Raw genomic sequence first — 26,704 nt, forward strand, 5'->3', positions numbered from 1 at the left:
GATTTGCAACTTTAACAGGGGCTGCTGCCTCTTCAGCCCTTCAGATTTTGTTGCACCAGGGAGAAAACATCTTTTCTTCCTGCTTCACTCCCTGCTTTAAGGTGTTTTGGGAGGACAGAGCAACACACAGTGCAGATGCCTCACTCCTTTCCACATGGGGATGATGCTGATCCTGATGATCCCAGGAGCAGCTCAGGGATTTCTCCCCACCTCACTTCCCACCCTACCACCCCCCAGTGGCATTAATCAGAATAATTACTGATTAATTACCCCGTTGGGCGTTTGGCCATGTTCCTGCAGCAGCCCAGTGCCAGGCTTGGGTAGCAAAATGAAACCCATGGAGTGCCCAAAAAGCTGAGCTGGGCTGGAGAGGATGGCCGAGGGCTGGATCCTGAGCAGCTCACCCCTGCCGTGCTCCAGCCCAGAGCTGCTAGTGCCTCTGTGCCCATTCTGGGTGGGACACACAGCCAGTGCCCTCCCCTGCACTCACCAGGACACACCAACCACCCCCAGAGACGATTAAAGCTCATTTATGGTTGATTTTACTTAACCTGTAAATTATTCTGAGTTTTCTTGTGTAAGAGCTGCTGGGAGAAGATTTAGAGCCCTAACACCAGCCCCATCCTGGGGTCACCCTGCTGCCATCCCTCACCTCAGCTCTGTTTTTCAGGAGATCATCCCAAAAGTGAAATTCCTGCAGCTTTCAGGGCCTCAGCACAGATTGAGCTCTTCCCTGCTGTCCCCATCCATCCATCCGTGGGTCAGGGAGGCTCCTGATGGGCTTCCCCTAGTCCTTCATCCTCTGGCAGGATGGGGGAACCCAATTTACCTCCAAACCCCCCAAATTTACCACACCCAGCCCACTGGTGCTCCATGATGTTGGATGTGCTAGAACACGGATGCAGCCCTGGGTATTTAGAGGGATCCAGGCTTACTGGACAGGCTGGGGGCTCAGGGGGTCCCACACCCCTCCCTGGTGCTGGGGATGCTCCCCTGGGCTCCAGGGTGGACAGCAGAGCTGGGACACTGCAGCCTCCCTCCCTCTCTGCCACCCCAACCCTTTGGCAAAAGGGATTTTATTTTTTAATTATTTATTTATTTTTTTTCTCCAGCGAAAACCAAAAATAGATTGATGGGAAGCGGCTGGGGGTGGGGATGCCATTAGCATGCGAAACGGGGCTATTTATCTTCCCGCAGCTGGGTTCTGCTCCCAGCCCCGGCAGCAGCGGCAGGGCTGCTGCTGGCAGGGGCTGCGGGGTGGCACCGAGCCCGCACGGCCCCGTGCCCTCCCCAGCCCTGCCCCTGCCTTGGCCCGGGCTGTTCTGTGAGCCCCGGCCCCTCTGGTGCGGCTGGACACGGTGCCAGGGTCACCGCAGGCGGCAGCTGGGTTAGTCCCGAGTGGGGGTGGGAGAGGGGCTCGGCTGGGGAAACTGAGGCAGGGACTCCTGGGACACCCTGGGGACAGGGGATGAGCACAGGGAGGGGCTCCTGGACACCCTGGGGACAAGGGATGGGCACAGGGAGGGGCTCCTGGGACATCTTTGGGAAGAAGGGATGAGCACAGGAGCTCCTGGGACACCTTGGGGACAAGGGATGAGCACAGGAGCTCCTGGGACACCTTTGGGAAGAAGGGATGAGCACAGCAGCTCCTGGAACACCTTGGGGACAAGGGATGAGCACAGGGGCTCCTGGACACCCTGGGGACAAGGGATGAGCACAGGAGCTCCTGGGACACCCTGGGGATGAGGAATGAGCACAGGGAGGGGCTCCTGGGACACCTTTGGGAAGGGGGGATGAGCACAGGAGCTCCTGGGACACCTTTGGGAAGGAGGGATGAGCACAGGGGCTCCTGGACACCCTGGGGACAAGGGATGAGCACAGGAGCTCCTGGACACCCTGGGGACAAGGGATGAGCACAGGAGCTCCTGGACACCCCCCTGGGGACAAGGGATGAGCACAGGAGCTCCTGGGACACCTTTGGGAAGGAGGGAGGAGCGCAGGAGCTCTCCGTGAGCTCTGTACCCCTCACCCTGGGCTCCCTTGGCACGGCCATCCCTGCACTCACCACACAGCAGAGCTGGAAGTGGGACACCCTGAGAAGGAACGAGCAGGAACCCAGCTGCTGCTCCCAGAGATGATTTGGCTTGGGTATTTTTAGCAGGGGGAAGCAGGGCTGGCACCTCACGGCCCTGCGAGCAAGGGCTGGGGGACACAAGGTGAGCAGCACGGGGCTTTGTCCAGCTCCAGGCCCTCAGGCCTGATCCTTTGTCCCAAACCCAGAGCTCCAGGCCCTCCTGGCATGATCCTGACCCTTTCCCCCCCTTTTCTGCCCCATTCTGGCCGGGGGTTGTCAAACACAGCTCAGAAGTGTCAGCTTTGCTCCCTGCAGGGCCGCTCGCCGCCTGGGATGCTCCTGAGCAGTTACTCGTGTCCTGATAACAATGAAAACAACAAATTGCTGTAAATGTTAAACTCCATGACAGCACGGCTCAGCATCCCCATGACCTTCATCGCCACCATCCTCATCCCCACTTTTCCTATCCTCACCATCCCAGTCCTCCTCACCACGCCTCCGGACCTCCGCCTCGCCAGGGGGCGCGCTGCTCCCGGGCGGGAGCGGAAGTGCCGCTCTGCCCTCGCGGCCAGCCCCGCCTGTCCCCGCCGCCGCTTCCGCCGCCGCCGCCGCTTTCCCGGCCGCCTCTCCCGGCTCCGCTCCGGTCCCACTTCGGTCTCGCCTCGGTGTCGCTTCGCCGCCACCGCCATCATGAACAAGAAGAAGAAGCCGTTCCTGGGCATGCCCGCGCCCCTGGGCTACGTGCCGGGGCTGGGCCGCGGGTGAGAGCCGCCAGGCCTGGCCTGGCCCCGGTCCCTTCCCAGCCCGGTGGCTCCGCCGGGCCCGGGGCTCTCCCGAGCCCTTCCGCTGCCCGGCTGGGTCCCGCCGCCTGCCCCGCTCATCCCCGTGCCCTCGGGGTGGCCCCTTTTCAGTGCTGTCCCTTCCTGATGTCCGCGGTCGCTCCCCAGCCGGGCGGGTTCGTGTTTAGAAGCGAGCCCGGCTCCGAGGAGGAGTTCCCGGCTGCTTCAGAGCGGCAAAGGAGTGTGTCCCTCCTGATCCTGTGGCTGTGTGTGCGTGGGACCGTCTGGAAAATGATCAATGATCATTGATCCCTTTTGTTGAGGGAACAGTGAAGGTGTTTGGTGGCGGCTGGGACCATTTTTAGGGTGTCCTTTGCTGGGTGTGAGTTGTGTTCGCCCCCCACTGATTTGCTGTTGCCTTCCCTGGGGAGATCCTGCTGCCTGTGCCCCACGAGGTGCTGCCAGGCGAGTGTGGGGCTTCAGAGGAGCTCCAGCTGCCCCATCCCTCTGCCCAGACCCCAGCCCCACAGCTGCAGGGCCAGCTGAGAGAACCAGAGACAGTTTAGGAAGGAGGCCGTGCCCAGGATAGCTGGCAGAGCCATGAGCTGGGGGGTTGCAGTGTATTTGTGGGAAAAGTTCTCCCTATAAAAGAGTGCCCAGAGAAGCTGTGGCTGCCCAGTCCCTGGGAGTGTCTGAGGCCAGGTTGGACGGGACTGTGGAAGGTGTGGAAGGTGTGGAAGGTGTGGCAGGAGGCTGGAATGGGCTGAGCCCAGACGTCCCTTCCAACCCAAACCATTCCACGATTCCAAGGCCGTCTTTCCCCTGGCTGGACATGAGGAGTGCCTGATGCCATTCTCCCAAATGAATGGCGTTGTCCCTGCCTGTGAGCCGTGCCCGTGGGCTGAGCAGCCCCTGGTTTGTCCCTGCAGGGCCACGGGCTTCACCACGCGCTCGGACATCGGGCCTGCCCGCGACGCCAACGACCCCGTGGATGACCGGCACGCCCCGCCCGGCAAGAGGACCGTGGGCGACCAGATGAAGAAGAACCAGACTGCAGATGATGACGATGAGGACTTGAATGACACCAACTACGACGAGGTGAGGTTTTCATCGTGCTGCAGGTGCTGTTCCCCAGGTGGAACGAGAGTTCCTGAGCTCCTGCTCCTGCTGCAGACTCACAGAATCACCGGGTTGGGAGAGACCTTCAGGATCATCCAGTCCAACCCAGCCCCAACACCTCAGCTAAACCAAGTGCCACATCCAGGCTTTTTTTAAACACAGCCAGGGATGGTGACTCCACCACTCCCCAGGCAGCCATGCCAGAACTTTATCACTCTTTCTGTAAAAAACTTTTTCCTGATATCCAAGCTGTATTTCCCTTGGTGCAGCTTGAGACTGTGACCTCTGCTTCTGTCAGTTAGAGCCCCCACTCTTAGCTGAGGCTTCAAACCCAGAATTTCCTGTAGTTTGCAGGCAGCATTTCCTTTTTTATTTATTGATACCTCAGTATGCACAATAGCATGGTGCTTACAGATTTTTGTTGTGGCCTTGCTCCGTGGATTGTGGTTTAATTACTGATACAGAGCCCTGAGAGTCTTGGGAAAATACAAATAAAAATCAGTTTAAGCATTTCAGGGGTTGCATTTTTTTTATTCTTCACAAATGAAAGCTTGTGTGCTTTGACAAGATTGGGCTTGATGATCTTGGAGGTCTTTCCAACCTCAATGACTGTGATTCTGTTCCATATATTGTCCTTGAGTGGCCTGTGTCGTCTCTTGTGTTTAAGTCCCACTTTGGTTGGTTGAATGCTGTGATATTCTTTCTGCTTGCTTTCACTGGTGTAAAAAGAGAAAGTGGTTAATGGAAGAGAATGGCTCTTCTATCCTGGGATCTCATTTATTGCTGAAGAGAAGTGGTTCAGAGAGAGGAGCAATTTTGAAAGAAGCAATTTTGTGGCAGTTTTGCTTCAAATGGTGTGGGAGAATAAACACCACCATGGGGTGGTAGAAGGAGGATGCTGTTATTTAGGGATGTGTTAGTCTGGTGCAGTGTTGTCAGAAGCAGCCTGGGAATGCATTTTCAGGTGATTGTTGGCTGCTGCAGGAACATAACAGGAACTTTAAAAAAACTGCCTTTTTTCCCTCTTTTTTCCCCCTCTCTCTCCAATTTCCCAGTTCAATGGCTACGCTGGGAGCCTGTTCTCAAGTGGGCCCTATGAAAAAGATGATGAAGAAGCAGATGCTATTTATGCAGCTTTGGACAAGAGGATGGATGAACGCAGGAAGGAAAGGAGGTAGGATGAGCTGCAGCACTGGCAGGGGGTGTTTTCTGCTTAATTGAGGATGACAGGTATTTTGCACCACTTGCTTTCATAGTGGATGTGGTTAAATTACTTCAGTGTAGTTAATTAAGAGTCACTGTAGTTCATTAAGATGCTGTGGGGAGATGCTGAGTGACTGGTATTGATGCATCACAGACTGCACAGTTGAGTGGAAATTGTTAGAGAAGTCACCTCATGCTTATAAACAGTGTTACTTGTTAAAGTCACTTCTCATTAAGAGGAGGTCAGAGACTGAAGTTGACTTGGAGGTGTCTGTTTTTACACTATAATACTGTCTTATTTGATAAAGGATCTCTTGTTATAATGTTGATAATCTAAACTTGGAAAAAATACCTTTTTTTTAATGCCCTGACTCTTACCAAACACATTTTTCTGTTTTGTCAACATTTTGATTAAAGACTTGCCAAATGTTGCTTTGAGCATAACCTCAATATTCCTTTTCCTAAGGGAACAACGAGAAAAGGAGGAAATAGAGAAATACCGTATGGAACGACCCAAAATTCAACAGCAGTTCTCAGACTTGAAAGTAAGGAGAAAAATGTCTGAAATGGGACTTTTTATGAGTCACAAGAGGTGGCTGTGTGTTCTTTTTTGTGTGTTTCTTTGCTCAGATTTTGTGTGTTGGCAAAGTACTTTGATATTCTCCAGATTAGAATCACTTTCTGTTGAAAGGATAAACACTGTTCATGTGGGTACACAAGGCAATGAATTTTGTGCAAATTTTGATATTGGCAATTTTTGTTTTGTGCTTTATGGAAGGCGCTACACTTCTGTCTTTGAGGGAAACAGATAACTTGTTGGCATTGCAGGAGTAGCTGAGCACAATCTCCTGATTCTAAATCTTCTTTTAAGTAAAATGTATTGTTTAAACTGTTGTCTAATGATTAGTAATAAACCACTCAATGCTCCAGGCACTAGGATTAATCTGAGCATTTGTAGCACTGAATCTAATAACAAAATTGATTTGGAATCTCAGTCTGGACTAGAACCAAATTCCAATTAAATGCATCTAATTCTTTTGTACATTGGATTAGGGAAAAATCTGACCCTTAAATGTTTAATTGATCTTGAATTATTTCAAGAAAATAAATCTATTAAAGAGTTAGAGCACTTCAAAAGCCATTTCTGCAGCAAATACTGATGACAACTCCTGTCTGAACAGCGGAAATTAGCAGAGGTTACTGAGGAGGAGTGGCTGAGTATTCCTGAGGTCGGGGATGCCAGGAACAAGCGGCAGAGGAATCCTCGCTATGAGAAGCTGACTCCTGTCCCTGACAGCTTCTTTGCAAAGCATTTGCAGTCAGGGGAGAATCACACTTCAGTGGACCCACGCCAGACTGTGAGTACCCAGCAAACCTGGGCAAGCTGTGGCCAGACTGGGTTGGAGATGAGTGTTAAACTGGGATTTGACCAAAACTCGGTGTGGTTTGTGAATATGCCAAAGGAATTCTGGATGTTAAACTTGTGTTTAAACATCCTGGAGACTTTCAGTGCACAGCCATTACCAGAGAAAACATGGGGATAAGCAGAGAAAACCTGGTTCTTGTTTTAAAGATGGAAGAAAGTGTTTCTTTTCTTATTTGGTGAATTCAGGATGGTGATAGTTTTGGTGAGCATAACCATTTCATTGACAACAACATCTTGCAAAAGGGAACAGAAAATCAAGTTTGCTTTCACGTAATGGTTTGCATAGTTCTGGGGTGATTGTGTTAAAAATTGTTTGTCTTTCAGTCAACTAAAAATTAGGTAATTTAGCTTTTTGCTCTGTGGCCAGAGTTTGCTGTGGCCATAGAATTGTAGGAGCAGCTGACTGGCCCTAGACTGGCTCCAGGTGTCCATGGGACTTCTTTGCAGGTATTCTTATTTGAATGTGCCAAGTTCAGATGCCTGTGCTTGAATTTTTCACTTTCTCATTGCTTATTTCACTGACTTGACTAAAATTTAGTAATTACCTATAGGTTGGTTATTACTGTATGAGAAATGTTTTGGGATCCAGGGAAGCCATATCAGAAGTACTTGTGGGGGTTGGGCATCTGTGTCCTGCAGCTTCTGGGGAAGTGCAAATCAGCCAATAGTCTGAATTATTTTTGACATCTCAGAAGAGGTTTTAGGAATTACTTTCTCACTCTATATATTTTTTAATAGCAATTTGGTGGACTGAATACTCCGTATCCAGGGGGTTTGAATACTCCATACCCAGGAGGGATGACACCAGGCTTGATGACACCTGGGACAGGTGAATTGGACATGAGGAAGATTGGCCAAGCCAGAAACACCTTGATGGATATGAGGCTAAGCCAGGTAAGGATGTGGGAAAGCAGGATCTGTCACTGGTTTTAGAGTTTTAAATTCTCTTGGGAGTTAGAAGATCCAAGAACAGCTGAGCTCTGACATAATTTTATAGTCACTCTCCCCAAATTTTATGCCCTCAAAATGAATAGAATTTCCTGAGAAATACTGATTTGGCCCTGGAATTCTTGGTCATTATGGGAGATCAGACTGCCTGCTTATAGCAGAGGTGCCCTTGAGGCAAACAGCACAGGTAATTCTACCAATGGAAGCATCTCTTCTGACCTGTGTAGGCATGCAGGACAAACTACTGCAAAAGAATGATTTTTGCCTTCTTTATCATTGATTTTCTCATCTAAATCTGGTTATTCTAAAAGGAATGCCTTTAGCTGGCAGGGCTGCAAGACCTTTGGGTGACTGCTTATCACCAAGCTGCTTCTTGTCAGGATTTTAATATTAAAATTGTGTATTTTGGAAATAGAAAAAAACTAATAAGCAAGGCTTTGTGTTTTCCTCTTTCCTTGCTTTTGGGAACAGATTAATATTTAGGGTTTTTGTAGAGCCACAGTGTCTTTTTATTTGTTCAGGGGCTGTGAGTGGTCATTTCAGTAGCTGTGGCTTGACTTTCCCAGGTGTCAGACTCTGTGAGTGGCCAGACTGTAGTGGACCCAAAAGGATACTTGACAGACTTGAATTCCATGATTCCCACACACGGAGGAGATATCAAGTAAGTTTAAGAAGGATTAACAGATTTATCCTCTTAGCAATGGCACTGATCCTACATGTAAATGGAAATCTGTCTGAGTGGGTGCTTTCAGCTGGCATTTAGTTTGTAAGAAATACCAGGTGAGTTTTTGAGGATGAATTCTTTTAACATGAGATCTGGTCTAGTCTTTCAGCTGAGGTATTAGCATCTGACCTGGATGCATCAATTGTGAAGATTGTTTCCATTCCATCCCTATTTCCATGCCAGAGTGATGGCAGTGTGTGGCTGCCTGCCAGCCAGGAAATAACCTGGTTAATTGTACCTGTGTGCTGCTAATTTAGGCTTGATTGACGACCTCTGAGAGCCTCTTTAGCCTGGGGCTTGACATGTGTTTCATAAAGACTTGCTCTTTAACTCAGAGCAGTATGTGCAAATATTGATGCTTATTCTTGACTTACATCAGTGCTTGGGCTTATCAGCTTCTGGCTGCAAGTGCCCAGCTGTAATTCCCAAAAATCTTGTTTAAATACTAAACTGGTTTTCACTGTGATCTGGCTGTGTTGGTGTGTATTTGATAGAATGTAATTTGTGTCTCCAATATGGAAAAATTAGAAGTCACAGTTACTTGTGCATCTGAGCACATCCTGATTCAGGAGAATTGTTTCCCAATGTACTGAAAATTTTCCATCCTGTTTTTCCTCCTCCTTTAGTGATATCAAAAAAGCCCGTTTGCTTCTGAAATCCGTCCGAGAGACCAATCCTCATCATCCACCAGCCTGGATAGCATCAGCCCGACTGGAGGAGGTCACTGGCAAGCTCCAGGTGGCTCGAAACCTCATCATGAAAGGAACAGAGATGTGCCCTAAGGTCAGAATTGCTTTCCTTCCCTGCTGGTCCTTGTGGGATAGTAGGAAAAAGTTGTGGTTCATGAGCAGCAGAATCTCTTAAGCTTGACTCAGGCTCTGCCTGATACAGCTTCACTATTTTCTGTGTTACAAAACACCTGCTTAGCCAGAAGCTGTGCCTTTATACTGTTGCTCTGATGTAAAGGAAGCTGGGTTGTTTTTCCTGCCAGAGTGAAGATGTTTGGTTGGAAGCTGCTCGGCTTCAGCCTGGAGATACAGCCAAGGCTGTGGTGGCCCAGGCTGTGCGGCACCTGCCGCAGTCGGTGCGGATCTACATCAGAGCAGCAGAGCTGGAGACAGACATCCGTGCCAAGAAACGTGTCCTTAGGAAAGGTGAGAGCTCCTTGGGCTCAGGGAATGAAGGCATTGCACTCTCTGTATTGTGTTGTAAGTTATTCAAGATGTGGCCATAAGTTCAGGTGGGTTTTTGTGCTTCCTTGTTGGAATTAAAGTTGACAATTTGTGTACTAATGGTGAAACTTGCTGCTGTTGAGCCAAAGAACAAAGGTGTTGAAGTGTTTGTAAAACATCCTTCAGCAGAAAGCTGCTGGTACTGAACAATTCCAAAATGGTATTTCACTTACCTAAGCCAGTTCCAGCTTGATCACAATTAGATAAGTAGATGAAAGCAATTAAAAAAATGTGTTCCAAGGATAAAAAGGAGCTCTAGATGTCACCTTTTGATACTTTTTGGAAAAGATACCTGAATTGATTGTTCCTGCTTGCTTGTAGCCTGTTAGACACCTCAGTAGCTGCTGCTGGAGGAGCTTTAGAGGTCCTGGGGTTCTCATATCATTCAGCCTGTTGAGCTGCAGGATTTGTTTTAGTGTAGCAAGTTTTGTCCTTGACAAAAGGATAAAAACCCTTTTTTTGTGGTGCTTACCTGAAACCTTACATTTTCTTGGATTGCTTGCACTTGGAGGTTTTCCTCTCATGGAATTACTGTCCTTTCCAAACAAAGATCTCTTCAACAGCAGTTTGTTGTGTTGTCCTGAGCCCAGGTCTTAGGTTCAAAATATGAATTATTGATTACTTTAAGTAGCTGGGCCTGTATCAGTAGAGATTAGTTTCCTCAAGACTACTGAATTGTATTAGTTACATCTCCTGCCTTTCATCTAGACAGGGAAAAGGGCCTGGATTTAATACATTTACTGACTCATTGTGAAGCAGTCTGCAGTACTGAGTGGTTTAGGTTCAAAGGAATTAGTTGCCTCCCACCTCTTACCTCTTGCATGTAAAATGGCAGATCTCTAGTGAAATGACCTCTTAGTACATCTGGATGAAAGGTGCTGGATTTGAAGTTCTAAGCAGTTCAGATATTAACTATTCAGTAGCTTTTTTAATCCATTGACTCTGCAGTGCAGCATGGTGTGAAGTGCTGCTCCTGTGACACTGCATGTCCTTCTCAGGAGCAGTCACAGATGTTGAACAGAAAAATGCTTTTAAAGGAGCAGAAATAGATCTGTGAGCCCAGTTCAGGTAGGGGAGGGTCTTGTGTGAGAGCAGTGACTTACCCACTAAGTACTGAGCTTTGCTTCAAACACTGTATTTATGAAGAGAAAAACATTCAGTTTTTGGAACCACCTACCTAATCTCTTGGTACATAGCTGTTAGTGGAATGGAACTGGATTTGTCATTCTCTTCCCAGTTTCTGCCTGTTAACAGCTTCACAGTGCTCCTCTGCTGCCTAGGGAGCATCAGTAATATGGAGCTTGGAGCCATAAGTGGCAGCATAGCCCATTATTTCTTCAAAATAAGAAAGCCTGAGTGCCAGGTAATGTCACTGAAGTGTGACCTTTCATAATGCATTTCTCCTTTCTGTTTGCTGTGTGCATTCCTACCATCCAGCAGAATCTCTGGAGTTTTTTAAGCCTCAGTCTTGACTGAAGACCCAACAATCTGAGTGGCTGAAATACAGCTTGAGGTCTAAAAATCAAATCCTGTGTTTATGAAAACATGTTCTGTCCTGCAGAGTGATGCTTTCAGATCCTGCAGGCTGACATTACTCACTTAAATTCTTCAGGAAAATCTCAGCTGTAGACTAGCAGACAAATAGTTAATGCTTGTTGTAGATCTCTGTGTTGGGGTGGGATGTGCTCTGAGTTGAGGCTCAGCACTGTGCCTCTGCCTCTACATCAATGCCTCAAAGAACAGCCTTGCCTGGAAGCCCAGCTAGTTCCAAAGTGCTTTTAGATGCCTTTTCCCACCCATTTTTGTGTCCCTGTGATTGTGCTTGCTTTATTGAAGAGGGATGTGCTCAGTCCTCTGTAACTATGGCACATTTGTGTACAGTCACCATGGAAGCAGTGGAAGTAATGCTGCAATGCAGCTGATTTCAGCAGTCTGGGGTGCAAATTGGAGTGACAAAAGGCTAAAAAACCCCTTTGGTTTCTCAATCTCTCTTAATGAGATGGGCTGAGGAAAGTTGTTGTTTAGCATTTAATGTTTCAGACAGCACATGTAGGACAGGCTGCAGAGAATGAGTTCTACCAGCAGCAGCTAACTGTGGGACAAGATTAAAGAAGCCTTGAAGAATCCTAATTAGATGGAGTCCATATTGGATTGCTGGAAGCACACTGGGTACTCATGGCTTAGTGTCAGCGAGACCTTTAAGTTTTTATGCATCCCAGTTTTATATTTGCATGGCAGGACAACAGCTTTTTGGGAAGTGAAGCTGGGGTCCATTGAGCTGTCAGGAGAGACACACAGGAAAACTTTGTGAATGGGCAGTGTAATCATGTAAGGAACAAGGCTGTGTTATTAGTTAGTGTTGAAGATGCTCCTTTTCTATAAAGGCAGACCTGGTGTGATTTAAGCTGCCCAGTTGAAGATCTTCATCTGCTCATTTGCTGAGACTGGAGGCTTTGTTCAGCCAGGTGTTTTACTGAGGAGGATGCAATTACAGCATGTACAACAAAAAAGCCCTTGGCTCTCCAAAACCTGTTTCCAATTAAAATGATTAAGTGTTTTATTTTCTGATTTTAAATTCTCATTGTTGAAGCAAGAGCCCAAATAAGTAAATTCCCTCCTTTCCCTCCTTCAGGACATTTCCTTGTAATAGCACAAATCCTTTATTATATCATGTTTAGAAAATACAGATCTCATTGGTAAACTATTTTATCATTATTGACATAATTGTTTTGCCTCTCTAGCCCTTGAGCATGTTCCAAACTCGGTGCGTTTGTGGAAAGCAGCCGTGGAGCTGGAGGAACCTGAGGATGCCAGGATCATGCTGAGCCGGGCTGTGGAGTGCTGTCCAACCAGTGTTGAAGTGAGTTTAAAAAAAAAAAAGTGAAATAAAAAACCCCTACACCCTGCTTCAGGCTGGCAGTAGAGCTTTGCAGGCAAAAGGCAGGGTGAGCAGTGTTTCTCCACACGAGGTTTTCACCCATGTGCTTTGTGCCACAGTGGGAAGGATATGATGAGTAGTGGAAGGTGGTTTTTTTTTATCTTGGAATTAATTGTCTGGTGGTCATTACATGCCTCATTTTGGTGTGTAATTGTTAGGTTAGTCATGGTAGTGCACAGCTGTGCCTGCTGTAGGCACTGAGCCCTGTTTGTGTCCATGTGTGGTGCCTTGACAATTGGGAAAACAAGTGAACATCTAACCTGGTGAATCTAAAAGTTACTCATTTCTGAAACACCAAACCAGAGTGTTCAGTGCAGCTGTTAGAGAAGTGATGTGAACAGAAAATAGGAGTCTAACAGCCCAGCAGATGGGGATGGTACCCAGAGATGATCAGGACTGAGCTTCAAGGGCAGTAGCAGCTTGTTTCTCCTCTCCTCCTTTGGTATTCCACAGCCTCCTTGCAGTGCTTGAGGACTGTTGCCAACCAGTAGCAAGCAGTGTGAAGCTGCTTATCTCTGTGGGCTGACACTGCCATACAGCAGCCTTGTCATCTCCTTGTTCTCATCTCAAATCCATCTTTTGTTGCTCTGCAGCTGTGGCTGGCTCTGGCAAGGCTGGAGACATATGAGAACGCTCGTAAAGTCCTTAACAAAGCCCGGGAGAATATCCCGACCGATCGTCACATCTGGATCACTGCTGCCAAACTGGAGGAAGCCAATGGAAACACCCAGATGGTGGAGAAAATCATTGACAGAGCCATCACATCTCTCAGGGCTAACGGGGTGGAAATCAACAGGGAGCAGTGGATACAGGTATGTGCTCAGTCTTGAAGGCCCAGGGGGACTCTTCAGGTTCTGTTCTGAAGGCTGCTGCTGGTTGTGGGACAGAGTCATTTTGCACCTGGCGTGTCAGTGGAGATCCCTGTGAAGAGACAAGAGATGAGATTAAAAACTCAGTAGGGTCAAGGCCATAAGTGATACCCTGGGGTAACATCACGTGTGTTTTGCTGAGAAATGTCTGGTTTGCTTCTGTCATGGAAGATAAGGAGCTTCAAGCTGAAGCAGCTGCTGCCTTAAGTAGGATGGAGGCTTAAAGCCTTCAGTGAAGGATTTATGTATTTTTTTGCATATGTCTCTTTTGGCTTGACAGGTATTTGTTTGCCCCACAAGTCTTTGTCAAATGGCATTATGAGAAATCAATACAAATACTGTATTTGCAGCATGTGGGAAATATTCTGTTAGTCCTGTACTGAAGCTCTTTCCTCCTGAATATATTCTGTGCTTTGCTTGACTGTGAGTCTTTAAAGCAGTTTCCTACTAAAATAATTTACAGTGGGTCAAGGCAGCAAAATCTTATACTGCTTAAGGGCATTGACAATGAATGATGTATTTAATATTAAATGGGTATCCTTGCTAACATATAGAAGAATTCAGACTTCCTTTACAGCAGTAAAACAACTAAAGGTTAATTTCAACTTCTGTTTAAAAAAATCCATCATTGTGTTCTTGAGTTCCTTCTCAGTACTAGAACTGCTCCATTTCTGTTATTTGATCACAGGGCTTTTCAACAAGTTTAAGCAAGACATGCTTGGCTTTCTGAAAGCTTTGGGTGTCAGGAAACTCCACTTTTCCATACATGGTCTGGTGAGAGTCTTTGCACCTTTGACTTAACACTGCTTGATGGGATACTCTTAAATTTAATTATTGCTAAGCCCTTATTGAGATTTAATCATCTCAAAGCTGAAAGAAGGTCAGTAGTCTTGATGTTACAGTTCTTCCTTGTGAAATTTTGCTATTTTTTATTGGCCAGGTCCCTACTTGGGTCAGCCCAAGGTTGTGGAGCTGTAGGAAGAGAGCTGGGTCCGGAAAGATCACACATTGCCACCTTTTCAGTGGATGGAATTGATGAGATCTGTTTCTTAACCAGCTTGTGAATGATTCTGTGTGCAGCTGCAGCACTCCCTCGTGGCTGCAGGCTCCTGCTCAGTGTCAGGGTGTGTTGGGGCCATGAGGTGTTTGTGCTGTGGCAGTGACCACAGTGTCTCTGTGTTTGTGCACGAGGAGTTGCCATTGCAGACTTCAACCTCTTGTGCTGAGCTCTCAGAATGAGCAGGGCTTTCCTGTTGTTCCTAGGATGCCGAGGAATGTGACAAAGCTGGAAGTGTGGCCACATGCCAGGCAATCATGAGAGCTGTGATCGGGATCGGGATCGAGGAGGAAGATCGGAAACACACCTGGATGGAAGATGCAGACAGTGTATGTCCAGCTGGGATGCTGCTTTTTGGTTTTGTTTTGTTGTGGATTTGTGTTTTTTCATTAGAGGAAATTGAACTGGTGCCTGGAAATGGCTTTGTCAGTGAAAGTGGATGTGACTCCCACACCACCTGCCTGCCTTTGGCCACTCTCTGCCTCAGGAGGTTATTACAGAGCTTTATTCAGATTTGAGTTTTTACTAAACAAAAAGTTGATATTGGTATAGCTTGTCTGCTAACTTGGTGTGGATTTTTTTTTGTGAGTGTGAGACATCAACAGAGATTGAGTTATGAGTAAAGGATCTGGGAGTTGAGTTTCAAGGCATAACCATTGTAGTCAGGAGTTAATGTAAGACTGGACAAGGGAGTGGGTAAAAGTTTTACCAGGCTTTTTTTGCTTTAGGGGAATAGTTTGAACATGTGCTAAGAACTAAATCATATTTCAGCATGAGAAATGTCCCACTTCACTGGCCTTAAATTGGGCTCAGAACAGTGGGGGGCACATGCTGTGGTGCTTAGGGTTTTGCCTGTGAAATAACAAAATGAAGTGCTAACATGAGATCCTTTCCAATGCCTTGCTGATGTTTCAAGCTGGCCTGTGAGTGTCAGTCCCATTGAAAGGCCAAGGATTCTTGTGCTCTGTAGAGGGATACTTGGAAATTCCTTCCCTGCTTCCTTCTAAAAAGCTGATTGTGAGTGTTCTGTTCTCTATTAATGCCTCAATTCATGGATTACACCGAGTTACTGAGTTCTGGGTTGAATTGTGCATGTGTAATTCCTGCTTGCTCTCGATTCCAGTGCTCCCCTAAGCTGACTTAGTCCTGATCTGTCTTCCCTCAGTGTGTTGCTCATAATGCCCTGGAGTGTGCCCGAGCCATTTATGCCTATGCCTTGCAAGTCTTCCCCAGCAAGAAGAGTGTGTGGCTGCGAGCAGCCTACTTTGAAAAGAACCATGGAACCAGGTACGTGTGCTGCACACCCCCTGTGTGAGGGCTTCATCCCTGTGACAGGGGGACAGGCTGGGGAGGAGGGAAAACCACAGCCTGGTCCCTGGTGTGGTGCAAGTGCAGGGTTAGTGCAGCTGTTTGAAACTCACTGGTGTTTTTTGCAGGTCTGACCTTCTTTGTTATTGTTGTGCTCAGAACATCCTTAAGTTTTATGAAGTCATAAAATGGTTTTTGGCAATAGGGGTTATGTGGTAAAAATAGCTGTGAAGAGACAAGGTAGGAACAATTGTCTTTGAGAAGGCATCTCTGGAAAAATATAGGGCTACAAATCACCTAAAATGTGTTTTATTTGGTTTTCATAGACAAACTACTTCATAGCTTAATGTGTCCAAGCATCTCTGGTATTTTCTGATTAAACACTGTGAATGTGTATCAAATTCTGAATTAAGATTGCTGTTACACTGTTACAGCTCAGGCTCTTTTTAAAGTTTATTCACAAAGCTTTACATGTCAGAAACTTTCTGCCCACAGCTTAGACTAAAGCAAACAATCTCTGCAGTAGGCCACTTGTACACGTGGACTCATCCTTATTAAAGCCAACAGGGCTATATTATCAAAGTGACTGCAGATGCTGAGTTCTTCCTTATTCAAGCCTTTTTTTTTTATTTGGAACAAATATACCTTCTCTTTTGATGTTGTTTTTCCATGTTTCCCAGTGATGGCTGGCTTTTAAGCCCCATGTTCTACCTGAAAAGTGTATTTGCCAGAGGAGAAAAAAATAAATTGCATAAGATCAAGCCAACCTCATCTAATAATTCTGAAAACCTTCCTGTCTCAGCTTCTAGTAAGGTTTGTTAAGCAGAATGACTCTTTCAAAGTGAAAGGAGCTATTTGTGTGAGGGCTCTTTCCACAGAGGCTATCAAAGGTGTCTGAACAATGAGCCGTTTGTGGAATGCTGATTTCAGAACCCTTGTGAAAAAAGACCCCACCCTTTCCTTGTTATGAAACAACTTATCAAGGTTTACAACACTGGACTTTGCAACAATATTTATAACACCGAGTGATAGTGGAACTGGTGTGAGAGACCTCGCCTTTGGCAGTACCTGGAGGGATTGTAACTTGCTGTTTCTTGTCTTCAGAGAATCCTTGGAGGCTCTTTTGCAGAGAGCTGTTGCTCACTGTCCCAAAGCAGAGGTGCTGTGGCTCATGGGAGCCAAATCCAAGTGGCTGGCAGGAGATGTGCCAGCAGCCAGAAGCATCTTGGCCTTGGCTTTCCAGGTGGGTCTGTTACACTTGTCAGAAGGTGTTAAATGTGACAGGTAAAGAATACTGAGGAGGCTTTTTCTGTCAACACCTGATTCCTGCTGCCTTTCAGAGTGATGGAGACTTCCGCTGTTCTTTGGTTGCTTTGTGTGGCACAATTTTCTCCTGTAAAATAGCAGCGAGCTGGAAGCAAGGCTGTGGTACTGCTGTTTTAGTAGTTCTACACCAGTTCTGAGCTGGAACAAGTTGTCCAGAGAGGTTGTGGCTGCCCCATCCCCGGGAGTGTTGAAAGCCAGGTTGGATGGGGCTCTGAGCAGCCTGGTCTGGTGCATGGCATCCCTACCCATGGGATGGGGATGAGATGATCTTTAATGTCCCTTCCAACCCAAACCAGCCTGGGATTCTATGAGTTTGCAAACCATCAGTTTTACTAGCATGACTCCCACCAACCCCAGGCATGGATCAAAATCCTGTTGTCTTGGGTCACCTCAAGGGAAGGATTGTGGTCTGCCCTAATGAGGTCACTGCATTACTTTTGTCTTGGATCAAACCCACTAATGAAGGGAATTGCCTGCTGGATGCTGTAGCAAAAATAGGCAAAGTGTTTCTAACATTGGGAATTAGGCTTAAAAGCTAAGTGAGAAAAAGAAAGACAGGTCCTGAATTGGAAGGTAAAAGATACTTCCTTAATCTCTTCTCGGTGCTCTTTGTTACTAGGCTGAAAAGTTCTTGACTGAAATGACTTTTATTGGAAGAGTTTTCACAGACCTCAGTGGGGAATTGAAGCTGCAGCTTTTTTGCTTGAGGGTAATAAATGAGGGTCTCATTGTGGCAGACCCTGTGATGTTTTCAGTATTTAAACTGGAAGTTCAGAAGATCAAGCATTACTGCTTTTCAACAATTGAGAAGCATCCAACTTCTAAACTGGCATATATCTTTGTGTTGCCCATCTGTTTTGGAGGATTTCTATAAACTTCAAAGGTCAAAGAAGACTGGGAGGAGCTTACACTGAAAAAAATCCTACTGTGGATTGACAAAGCTCTGATTTCAATTTTAATCTGGATCAAACAGAGGATTAAATCTGCTGTTGATTCACTGTGTGCATTTGTCTGTCACTTTGTGTTCTTGCAGGCCAACCCCAACAGCGAGGAGATCTGGCTGGCTGCCGTGAAGCTCGAGTCGGAGAACAATGAGTATGAAAGAGCGAGGAGGCTGCTGGCAAAGGCTCGCAGCAGTGCCCCCACAGCAAGGGTAAGGACTTGTGCAGGGTGGAGAGGCTCAGGCCTCTTGGCCACGGGGGATTTGGGACGGAAGGAGGAGTTCCTTCAGTTCTGTGGCCGTAGGGATTGACCCTGTGGCTCCCTGCCACTGCCTTCCGGGCCATGTGGCCGCTTTGCCGAGCGCTTCGAATTGCGACACAAAGTCGTGGCATGATGGGAAAAAAAGGCTAGGATCAAGTGAAGGGTTTCAATTGGTTTTTTACACAAATGGCAAAAGTCAGGAAATTCCCAGTTTACAGCTGTTTGTGTAATGTTTGTTTTGCATAAAAGCACGTCTTGGAAAAAAGAGAAAATGCTTTCACAGAAGACTCACTTATGCTTCTACTAAAGACAGCTCTGGGGTGGTTTGGTGCTTAAAGTTACACTCCTGTGTTTATCTCCAGATACCTCTGGTATGATAAACTGTCCATTTTCAGCTCTTCATACAAAAGCATTTTAACTTGTCCAAGTAAATTGAAAGTTAGTTTGCTCTCTGTCCTCCGTTCCTCCCCCTCAGTTGTTGTTACATCCTACATCTTTTTAACTGTCCTTTTCCTCCCTGAGCCAGGGAGCTTCTGTAGCTGGGGCTGAGGCTCTTCTCTCAGACTTGATGCCTCTCTTGTGAGGTCACAGTGGGGGAGTTTGGGAATGGGGAGGATGGGGATCAAAGAGCAGTGAGAAAGCCTTTGGTTTGTAATATATTTCTCATAGCTGTGACTTCCCTGCATAGCCAGAAGGAAGGATTTGGGGGACAGAAAAGTACATGCACCAGTTTGTAATGAGCAGGACAACAGAGCCTGAAGCCATAAGTAAGAAAAGGTTGTCTTGGTAGCTTGGATCTGAGGAGGTCAGATTGTGCTGGGGAAGGAGGCTCAGGTTTGTTAATTTGTTAAAGCTGTGTTCTTTATGCAAATACTACTTTTCCAATGCAAGCAATTCTATGATTCTGTAGTAATGCAAATGCCAGATCTATGTTAATAATTATGTAAATAGGTGAGATACAGGTGGATCACACTGTTCTAACTCCTTTAGTATTTGCATTTACCTTTCTTATTGTTACTTGTTCCCGCTATTATTTAACTCTGATATTTAAATTTTTATTTTATTTCAAACTGTAGGTAATCAATGCCATTCTAATGGATGCATGAAAGTGGGAACCTGCTGCTTTGGCAGATAAATGGTTTTCTAATGGCTGCTGGTGGTAAACAGCTCTGCTTTGTTCCCAGGTCTTCATGAAGTCTGTGAAGTTGGAATGGGTGCTTGGGAACATTGCTGCAGCCCAGGAGCTCTGTGAGGAAGCCCTGAAGCACTATGAGGACTTCCCCAAACTGTGGATGATGAAAGGACAAATTGAGGAACAAAAAGAGCTGGTAGAGAAAGCACGGGAGGCTTATAATCAAGGGGTAAGATGGATGTTACTGCAGGTTTGCTTTGTGCTGCTGGTATGGAGAGATGTCTCTCTTTGAATCAAAATGGAGAGCCAAAGACATGGTTTCTGTCATTGGTTAAAACAGTAAAAGAAAAAAAATTAAATAAGCAAGAATTTATTTTGCCCATTACCCATATGCAAGATGGACTTTCTTGCTTGAGAGAGTTCTCTGTATGCCTGACTCCTCACAGGCAGGAAAAAAGGCTTTGCACAGTAATTCTCTAAGACCTCTAAAGACTAAAACCAGAACTTGTAAAAGAAAATCTTCCTCAGCAGCTCTTAGATGCACACTGTGAAAGGAGGTGGCCTACAGAGCACTACTCTCTCTTTTAAATGGTAATTGGTGTCCTTGGGTATGAATGCTCAAAGTCCAGATTTCTGCCAGGGTCCATATCCTAATGACTCCCTGCACACTCTGCTGTGATTTGGGGATGTATGAGAGCCCTCCACCTGCAGGAAGAGCACAAATTGTAGGTAAGGGAGGTGTGTTCTTTCTCTTACTGCTGGGATAGCTCAGTCATACCCGATGTACCTGACTGTTTTGGGTACAGGAAAAATTTCACTTCTGTGCTGTAAGACTAACTGGAGAAATTTGAGAGACATAATCAACTCAGTCTCTCTTCTGCTAAACTCTCCAGGAGGATATAGGGAGGGAAGTTCTTTTCTATAGGAATTACAAGATTTTTTTTCAAATTTACCTATGAGCATACTTTTTTTTTTAAAAAACAGTTGAAGAAGTGCCCCCATTCCATACCCCTGTGGCTTTTGCTGTCCAGGCTGGAGGAGAAAGTTGGGCAGCTGACTAGAGCAAGAGCCATCTTGGAAAAGTCTCGCCTGAAGAATCCAAAGAATCCAGATCTCTGGTGAGTTGTGTGGAGTTGAACTGAATTTGGGCTACAGATTCAGTCTGTTCTTCAGGACAGCTCTTTCACATCATCTCAGCCGTTTCAACCTGGGCCTTAAGACCATGCCCATCCTGGAGTTTCTTCAGGACTAATAACTTCCCTGAATAGCAGAAATGCTTTGGTGGTCCTGGCTAGCTGCTCTAAGGATCTGGGAAGTAGTTATTTCTTTACTGACAGTTGTAATGCACAGAGCATGCACAGGGCTCTTTCCTTGCTGTTACAGTCCTGGTTTCAGATTGTTTTTTATCAGGGCCATTATGGAATAAAAGTCACATTTATTTTTAGATGGAGAGGAATGGGAAGATGTCAGTCACCTACACATATTCAGAATATGGGCAGATGTTTTCAGTTTCCAGTGACCCTCATCAGTGTTTGTTTCAGCTGTTGTCATAAATATCATCAGAGTCTCTTCCCTACCAGGTTGGAGTCTGTGCGCTTGGAGTACCGAGCTGGGCTGAAGAACATTGCAAACACACTGATGGCCAAGGCACTGCAAGAGTGCCCCAATTCAGGTGAGCTGGATCTCACTTCTACCTTAAACACAATTGTTTTACCCAGTTGATAGAAGCACGTGTTTTTCCCAATATGTCCTTTCTGGACAGGTCTCAGAATATGGTGTTTTGCAGAATTGGCAGTCATCCTTCTGCAAAGGAAATGTTGAAGGTCTTCGAGAACAATCCAAGTTACTTTGTGCTCTCTCACACCTGAGGGGTCATGGGTTGGTGTTGTTCCATTTTTCTGCAGTACCCAGTATATTATTGGATCCATGGTCCACAGTTTGTACCCAGGCTTCCTGCAAAAGTATCTTGGATATGGGTGGGCTTTTCTCGGAAGCTGGTAGAAGTCTGCCAAGGTTTAAAATGAAACAAAGACACTTCAGTGTTTGTAGTTAGGAATTTCAGTGGAAAAAGAATGGTGTTTTCCCTGTCCCTCTAGAGTACAGCTGGCCTTAGGAGGTTCCCAGTTGCTGGTTTGCCTCCACTGGTTGCACCACTGTGAGTTTAATAACTTGTGCTGGCAGTGAATTTCCACCACAGTCATGATTAGAGGATCATGAACCATAAATGTTCAGTCCTGGTTTCTGATTATTTTAGCTCATGTAAGAAAAGGCTAGGAGGTCATGTGATGTAAGTCAGTTAGTTCTAACCAGCAGTGGAAACATTTGCCTCTTGGGATGGGAGGATTAAGTGCCTATCACATCCCTATTTTGGGGCAGAGTTGCACGAAGACTTAATTATTTAAACATGTTGACGTCTTTGGGGAGAAGATGTCACATAACTACAAACTGTAGTAACTTACTTCAGGGCAAGGCTTGGCTTGCCTTCAGGCTAGATTTTGAAGGGTGTTTAATTGGTGGCTGCTTAAGTCTCAGTAAAATAATTGGGAATTAAGTGACTTCTGTGACACTAAAAACTCATTGCAAGGTACTCTCCATGCAAGTGGGTCACCAAAGCTGCACCACCCAAAATCCTGCTTTGTTTTTGTGAATGACCTAATGAGTGTTTGTCATCACAGGCTGTTTTACAGATCTGCCTGTTGCTATGGAAATGGGCAGCAGGATCTCAGTTTTTGTTTAAACAATTGTTTCCAACTTTATCTTAGACCTCAGCAAACCATAATCAAAGCCTGCAGACTTGGCTAGGTTGGCCACCTGCAGTCATGTAAACCAGAGGTTTGGGTCCATCGACTGCTGAATTGATTCCTGGTGGGTGGCAGGCTGCACAAAGAATAAAATAGGAATATTATGGTGTTTGTGATCCTATATGTAAAGAGCAAGGAGAAGAGAGTCTGTCTCCTGTCCATCACTGCAGTTATCAAAGCTCGTGTGTGTTCCCATGGTGCTGTTTATGGGAAGTGAGAGTGCTTTGATGGAGTCCTGGCAGACACCAGCTCTCAGGCTTTGCTTTGAAGTGATCAGGTGTGCCTGGCTGACATGAGAAACTGCAGATTTCATGCTCCCCTGAGCATGTTTCCTTCCTTGCTTTTGGCAGTGAGAGGAGCTAGGGATTAAACCCAGCTTTCCTGGATCTGCTCTGTCCTTCATCAATGTGTGTGGAGCCAGCATCAATAAGACTGTGGTGCTCTCCAGCACCCTTGACACTGCTCCCAGACTGTACTTTGCACTTTTTGAGACTTCTGCCACTGCAGTTGCCTGTTCAATCAGACAGATACCTTTCCCTTTGGGAATGCTGATTTGCCCTCTCTGTCCCAGAGTTTGCTGTGTCTCATCTGAGAAGCCTGAGCTCTGGGTTAGGCAATGCTGGAGCTGCAGGAATTGTGGTACAGAAACCCCCAGAGCTGAAGCTCCAGTGTGGTGCACACAGTAGCTAAAAATTCAGAGTACTGAATGAAGTATCTGTGTGGAAAGAATGGTCTGGGATGAGGTTGGGGGTGAATAACCACCAGGGTGGGGACTGTACTGCTGCTTGTGATGCACAGCACTAGCCTGATGCCAGGGTGTGGAGAATTAACCTCAAAATAGCACTAAACAATCTTCCTACTTGATTTGATTAAGGAATCCTGTGGTCAGAAGCAATTTTCCTTGAAGCGCGACCGCAACGAAAGACCAAGAGTGTGGATGCTCTCAAGAAGTGTGAACATGACCCACACGTCCTGCTGGCTGTGGCCAAGTGAGTTTCTGTGCTTGATGCAGTAAAAATATCTGTCTGTGTGTGGCTGCTTCCAGGATGGAACACTGCACTCCAGCACAGCCCTGTGATTCTGGCTGCAGCAGCTCTAATGAGTCCCAAAGCAAGGAGCAGCTCTCCAGCTGTCTCCTAGTAACTGTGCAAATCTCTCCCTTGATCCCAAGTGGGGAATGTCAGCCTGCCCTCGAGCTGTTCTGGTGGGTCTGGGACTGGCACAGGCAGCAATACACTCACAGAAAGCCAATGCTGGGTATTGGCACCCTGCAAGCTGCTTTTTTTCTGTCCCTTGAAGAGGATGTCACTGTGCTGTCAGGTGAACCAGGCTTTGTTAAGTGGTTCAGGATATGTTTTAACTATCTGTGAACATAGGGACTTTTTCTTTTAGTTATTTTTGAAGCTTTATGTGGCTGACTGTGTAGTTTTCATCTTTTCTCTCTATCCTAGATTCTGTCAGGTGTCTTTAAATTCTGAGCTAGATATTCTGCTCCTGAATGTCCCCTGTGTCAGTGTTCTTCAGCTGTGCCCTTTCCCAGAATGCAAACCACCAACCATTCTGTAGTTTGCTTCTCTGAAATAGAAAGATAATCTATTAGGAATTGTTTTCTTGTCCAGGTTGAGTCATGAGAATTCCAGTGATTAAAACCCACTGTTAGAATTGACATCCTGCTCTGATGTGTGAACAGCCTTACAGCAGCTGTGATGGAAACAAACTTACTTTTCTCCCTTTGTGAATAGCAGAAGAGGTTAATACAGGAGACATTTTGCTCGAAGTTGCCCAATTCTTTCACAACTCTTCTTTATAAGCCAAAGAAAACTGTAGGATACACTCCAGTGACTGCAACACTGGGTTCTGCCAGATCCTGACAGCTGACTTGTTCAGCTGCAGCAGCAAGTGAGAAAAATGTTAACTTCTGCTTTATGGCAACTGCTCCCAGGCCCCTTCTGGTGCAACCTCGGGCTGTTTAACAGCTAATCCCAACATAAACAGCTTCCACCACCCATCAGGACTTGTCTCTGTAGGTACAGAGTGTCACACATCTGTGACAAACTTTTGTTAAATATGTTCCTGAAAATGGCCACTACTTGCAGGTGTTAAACCTCTGCTATCATTGTTCTTGTAAATCACAGTTTATTTAACACAGAACAATCAAGAGTATTATAGGGCTTAAAAACAATCACATAAGCTGTATAATTTTATGACAGGCTAAGCTCTTTATGAGGGGTGGATGATTTGATAAAGACCTTATAGCTCAAATGAACTCTTTAATGCACAGGAGTGAAACCAAAAGACTCTTGACTCAGCTGGTTCCTTACTGGGGAGAAATTTCAGCATTGACCAGTGCCTGGATGAAATGGCAGCAGTGGGGCTGTGCCAGGTTGGGTTTGAGTGCAGAAACTTCCATACTTGTTTTTCCTTGGAAAATGGGGCTGACAAGGCAGGTCTGCTCCATTCCACTCCAGCAGGCTTTGTAGGTGTGAGCATGTGTCCATACAGCAGTCAGTTACCATCTTTTGGAAGTTAGATTTGTTAGATGCTGAAACTGACTTGAAATGTAAAGGAATTGAAGGAGTGGGAATAGATGTGGGCATGTAATCCTGTCTCTTTGACACCAGGTCTAGAACAGCAAAATTAAAGCAATTGAGGCAGCAAAGGTTGAGCTCTGTAATGCTTCCCCTCTCAGCAGAGCCTGTCTGTGCCTGGGGCTGAGTTATCCCCCAAGTTATCCCCCTGCCTCACAGTGGGGCAGTGAATAGGAAGTGCTGGATGTTCTTTTCAGTCCTCTCACTCCCTTCCCAGGGGCAGGATGATCTGCAAGTTGCCTAAAAATCTGCTGCTTACTTTCTGGGAGAGCAGAGAACTGGAACACCTGCAGAGCCTTTAAGGTGGAGCTCTTGTGGGTTGCCATCTTCCTCTAAAGTGAGACTTTGTCAGCTCCCCTCTGCTTTTCCCACCAGGCTGTTCTGGAGCGAGCGGAAAATAACCAAGGCCAGGGAGTGGTTCCACCGCACGGTGAAGATCGACTCTGACCTGGGGGATGCCTGGGCCTTCTTTTACAAATTTGAGCTCCAGCACGGCACAGAGGTGAGTGTGAGGGGTTGTCCAGCCCTGGGATTGCTGCAGTGCTGGGCTGAGCACACTGCCACTGCTCCTGCCTGTGTGGTCACAGGGAGGCTGGGTGTCATGTCTGGTCAGGAATGAGCATGCACAGGCCTGTGTGGTGGCTTTTCAAAGGTGCTGTCATTAGCTGAGATGTGTTTCAGGCTGCTTTGCTGTCCACAGTCCTGCTGGTTCATGCAAAAATCTCTGCAATGAATCTTCCTCTTGTAAAACTCAAGCTTGCTCGGAGGGATTGTGCTGGAATTGTGGTGCTGGATTTGTGTAACTGGGGCTGTTTCTTCCCAAGTGTCGAGTACAGGTTGCACGTGAACACAGCCAGAGGAACAGCCAACTCTAATCTCTTACAGCAGTTTTTACTGCTGAAATGATGGGGGTGTTTATCTTCTGACTTCAGCGAGACCTTTCACTTGACACAGCTCTTGCAGGTGGTAATGCACAAGTTTCTGCTGCAGTTTCTCTCTAAAAGCCAAAACCTGCTTACCTGCAGCTCAGCCAGGCAGGAGACTTGCTGCTTCTGGATTTTGACTTGGACTTCCTTTGAAAATAACAGACCCCAAACCCCAGCATAATTTTCAGAAGAGTGTTTGAATCAGGGAGGGTTCAATTTTTGGCTGTGTTCTGGAACAAACCAGGACAAACTGTCGTTTTTCTTCCCTGTAGGAACAACAAGAAGAGGTGAGGAAGCGCTGTGAGAATGCTGAACCTCGCCACGGAGAGCTCTGGTGTGATGTCTCCAAGGACATAGAGAACTGGCAGAAGAAGATTGGAGAGATTCTTGTGCTTGTGGCAGCCAAGCTGAAGAATACCTTCTAGAGTGTGCTGGCCTCAGCTGCCTCAGAGGTCCCTGTAGGACTTAACCTGCTCGTGGTGCCCTTTCAGTGGCACAGATTTCAAAGGACAGGACATGGATGATGACAGGAAGGAACTTTCTCCCAAAAGGAAAAGCTGCTTCCTTCTTTCCCCAGCATGGCCATCAGCTTCTGCAGCACATGGGGACATTGTAGCTGGTGTCACATAGGAGGCAGGAGCAGTCTTGTGAGGCTCTGTTGGCATTTCCATGTTGATTCCTGATTCCCCCTGCAAACACTAGCTTTAATTAGCGCTTGTATGGGTTCTGACATGTGGCAGTCCCTCTGTTCTTGGCCCTGGCATGTGTTCCCTGTCCCCCTTTAGTGTTTGGCCCATTTGATGTTGGTTCCTTGTCAGCAGATCTGGGTTGTTGCTGTTGGAATACACGGGGTGTCCTTGAAGGAGATGGGTGGAGTTTTGGGAGCAGCCCAGCAGCACAGGGAAAGGTCTGGGCTGGCTCTTCTTCTTTAGGTGCTTTAGTTTGGTCTCTGCTAACAAGCAGCTGCACAGCTTGGAGATCTTCCTCCAACCTGAGCAGCTGGAGCATTTTGTCAAATTCAAAAGCATATTTTTAGAGAACTTTTCCTCAA

At 46.5% G+C, this 26,704-nt stretch overlaps 1 protein-coding gene across 1 annotated transcript; it reads left to right on the forward strand.

The window, feature by feature from the left end:
- Window positions 1-2,639: 2,639 nt before the first annotated feature.
- Window positions 2,640-26,435, forward strand: PRPF6 (pre-mRNA processing factor 6). The gene is made up of 21 exons (XM_064391302.1): window positions 2,640-2,835; window positions 3,783-3,951; window positions 5,028-5,146; window positions 5,642-5,720; window positions 6,357-6,533; window positions 7,340-7,495; window positions 8,116-8,210; window positions 8,900-9,056; window positions 9,265-9,427; window positions 12,247-12,365; window positions 13,037-13,255; window positions 14,576-14,698; window positions 15,535-15,656; window positions 16,782-16,920; window positions 18,037-18,156; window positions 19,391-19,567; window positions 20,323-20,456; window positions 20,919-21,010; window positions 23,014-23,128; window positions 25,103-25,229; window positions 25,926-26,435. The coding sequence occupies exons 1-21, from the start codon at window positions 2,765-2,767 to the stop codon at window positions 26,076-26,078; spliced, it is 2,826 nt and encodes a 941-aa protein (XP_064247372.1). The 5' UTR covers window positions 2,640-2,764; the 3' UTR covers window positions 26,079-26,435.
- Window positions 26,436-26,704: the final 269 nt, after the last annotated feature.

The sequence above is a fragment of the Passer domesticus genome, chromosome 16 (genome assembly GCF_036417665.1).
Source record: "Passer domesticus isolate bPasDom1 chromosome 16, bPasDom1.hap1, whole genome shotgun sequence".
Classification (NCBI taxonomy): domain Eukaryota; kingdom Metazoa; phylum Chordata; class Aves; order Passeriformes; family Passeridae; genus Passer; species Passer domesticus.

What these genes read in the sequence shown, in the direction of transcription:
- PRPF6 (XM_064391302.1), top strand. Translation starts at nt 2,765, where the DNA reads ATGAACAAGAAGAAGAAGCCGTTCCTGGGCATGCCCGCGCCCCTGGGC. An exon ending in CAGTGGACCCACGCCAGACT is followed by an intron (nt 6,534 to 7,339) that starts GTGAGTACCCAG and finishes ATTTTTTAATAG; the next exon opens with CAATTTGGTGGACTGAATAC. An exon ending in GAAACGTGTCCTTAGGAAAG is followed by an intron (nt 9,428 to 12,246) that starts GTGAGAGCTCCT and finishes TTGCCTCTCTAG; the next exon opens with CCCTTGAGCATGTTCCAAAC.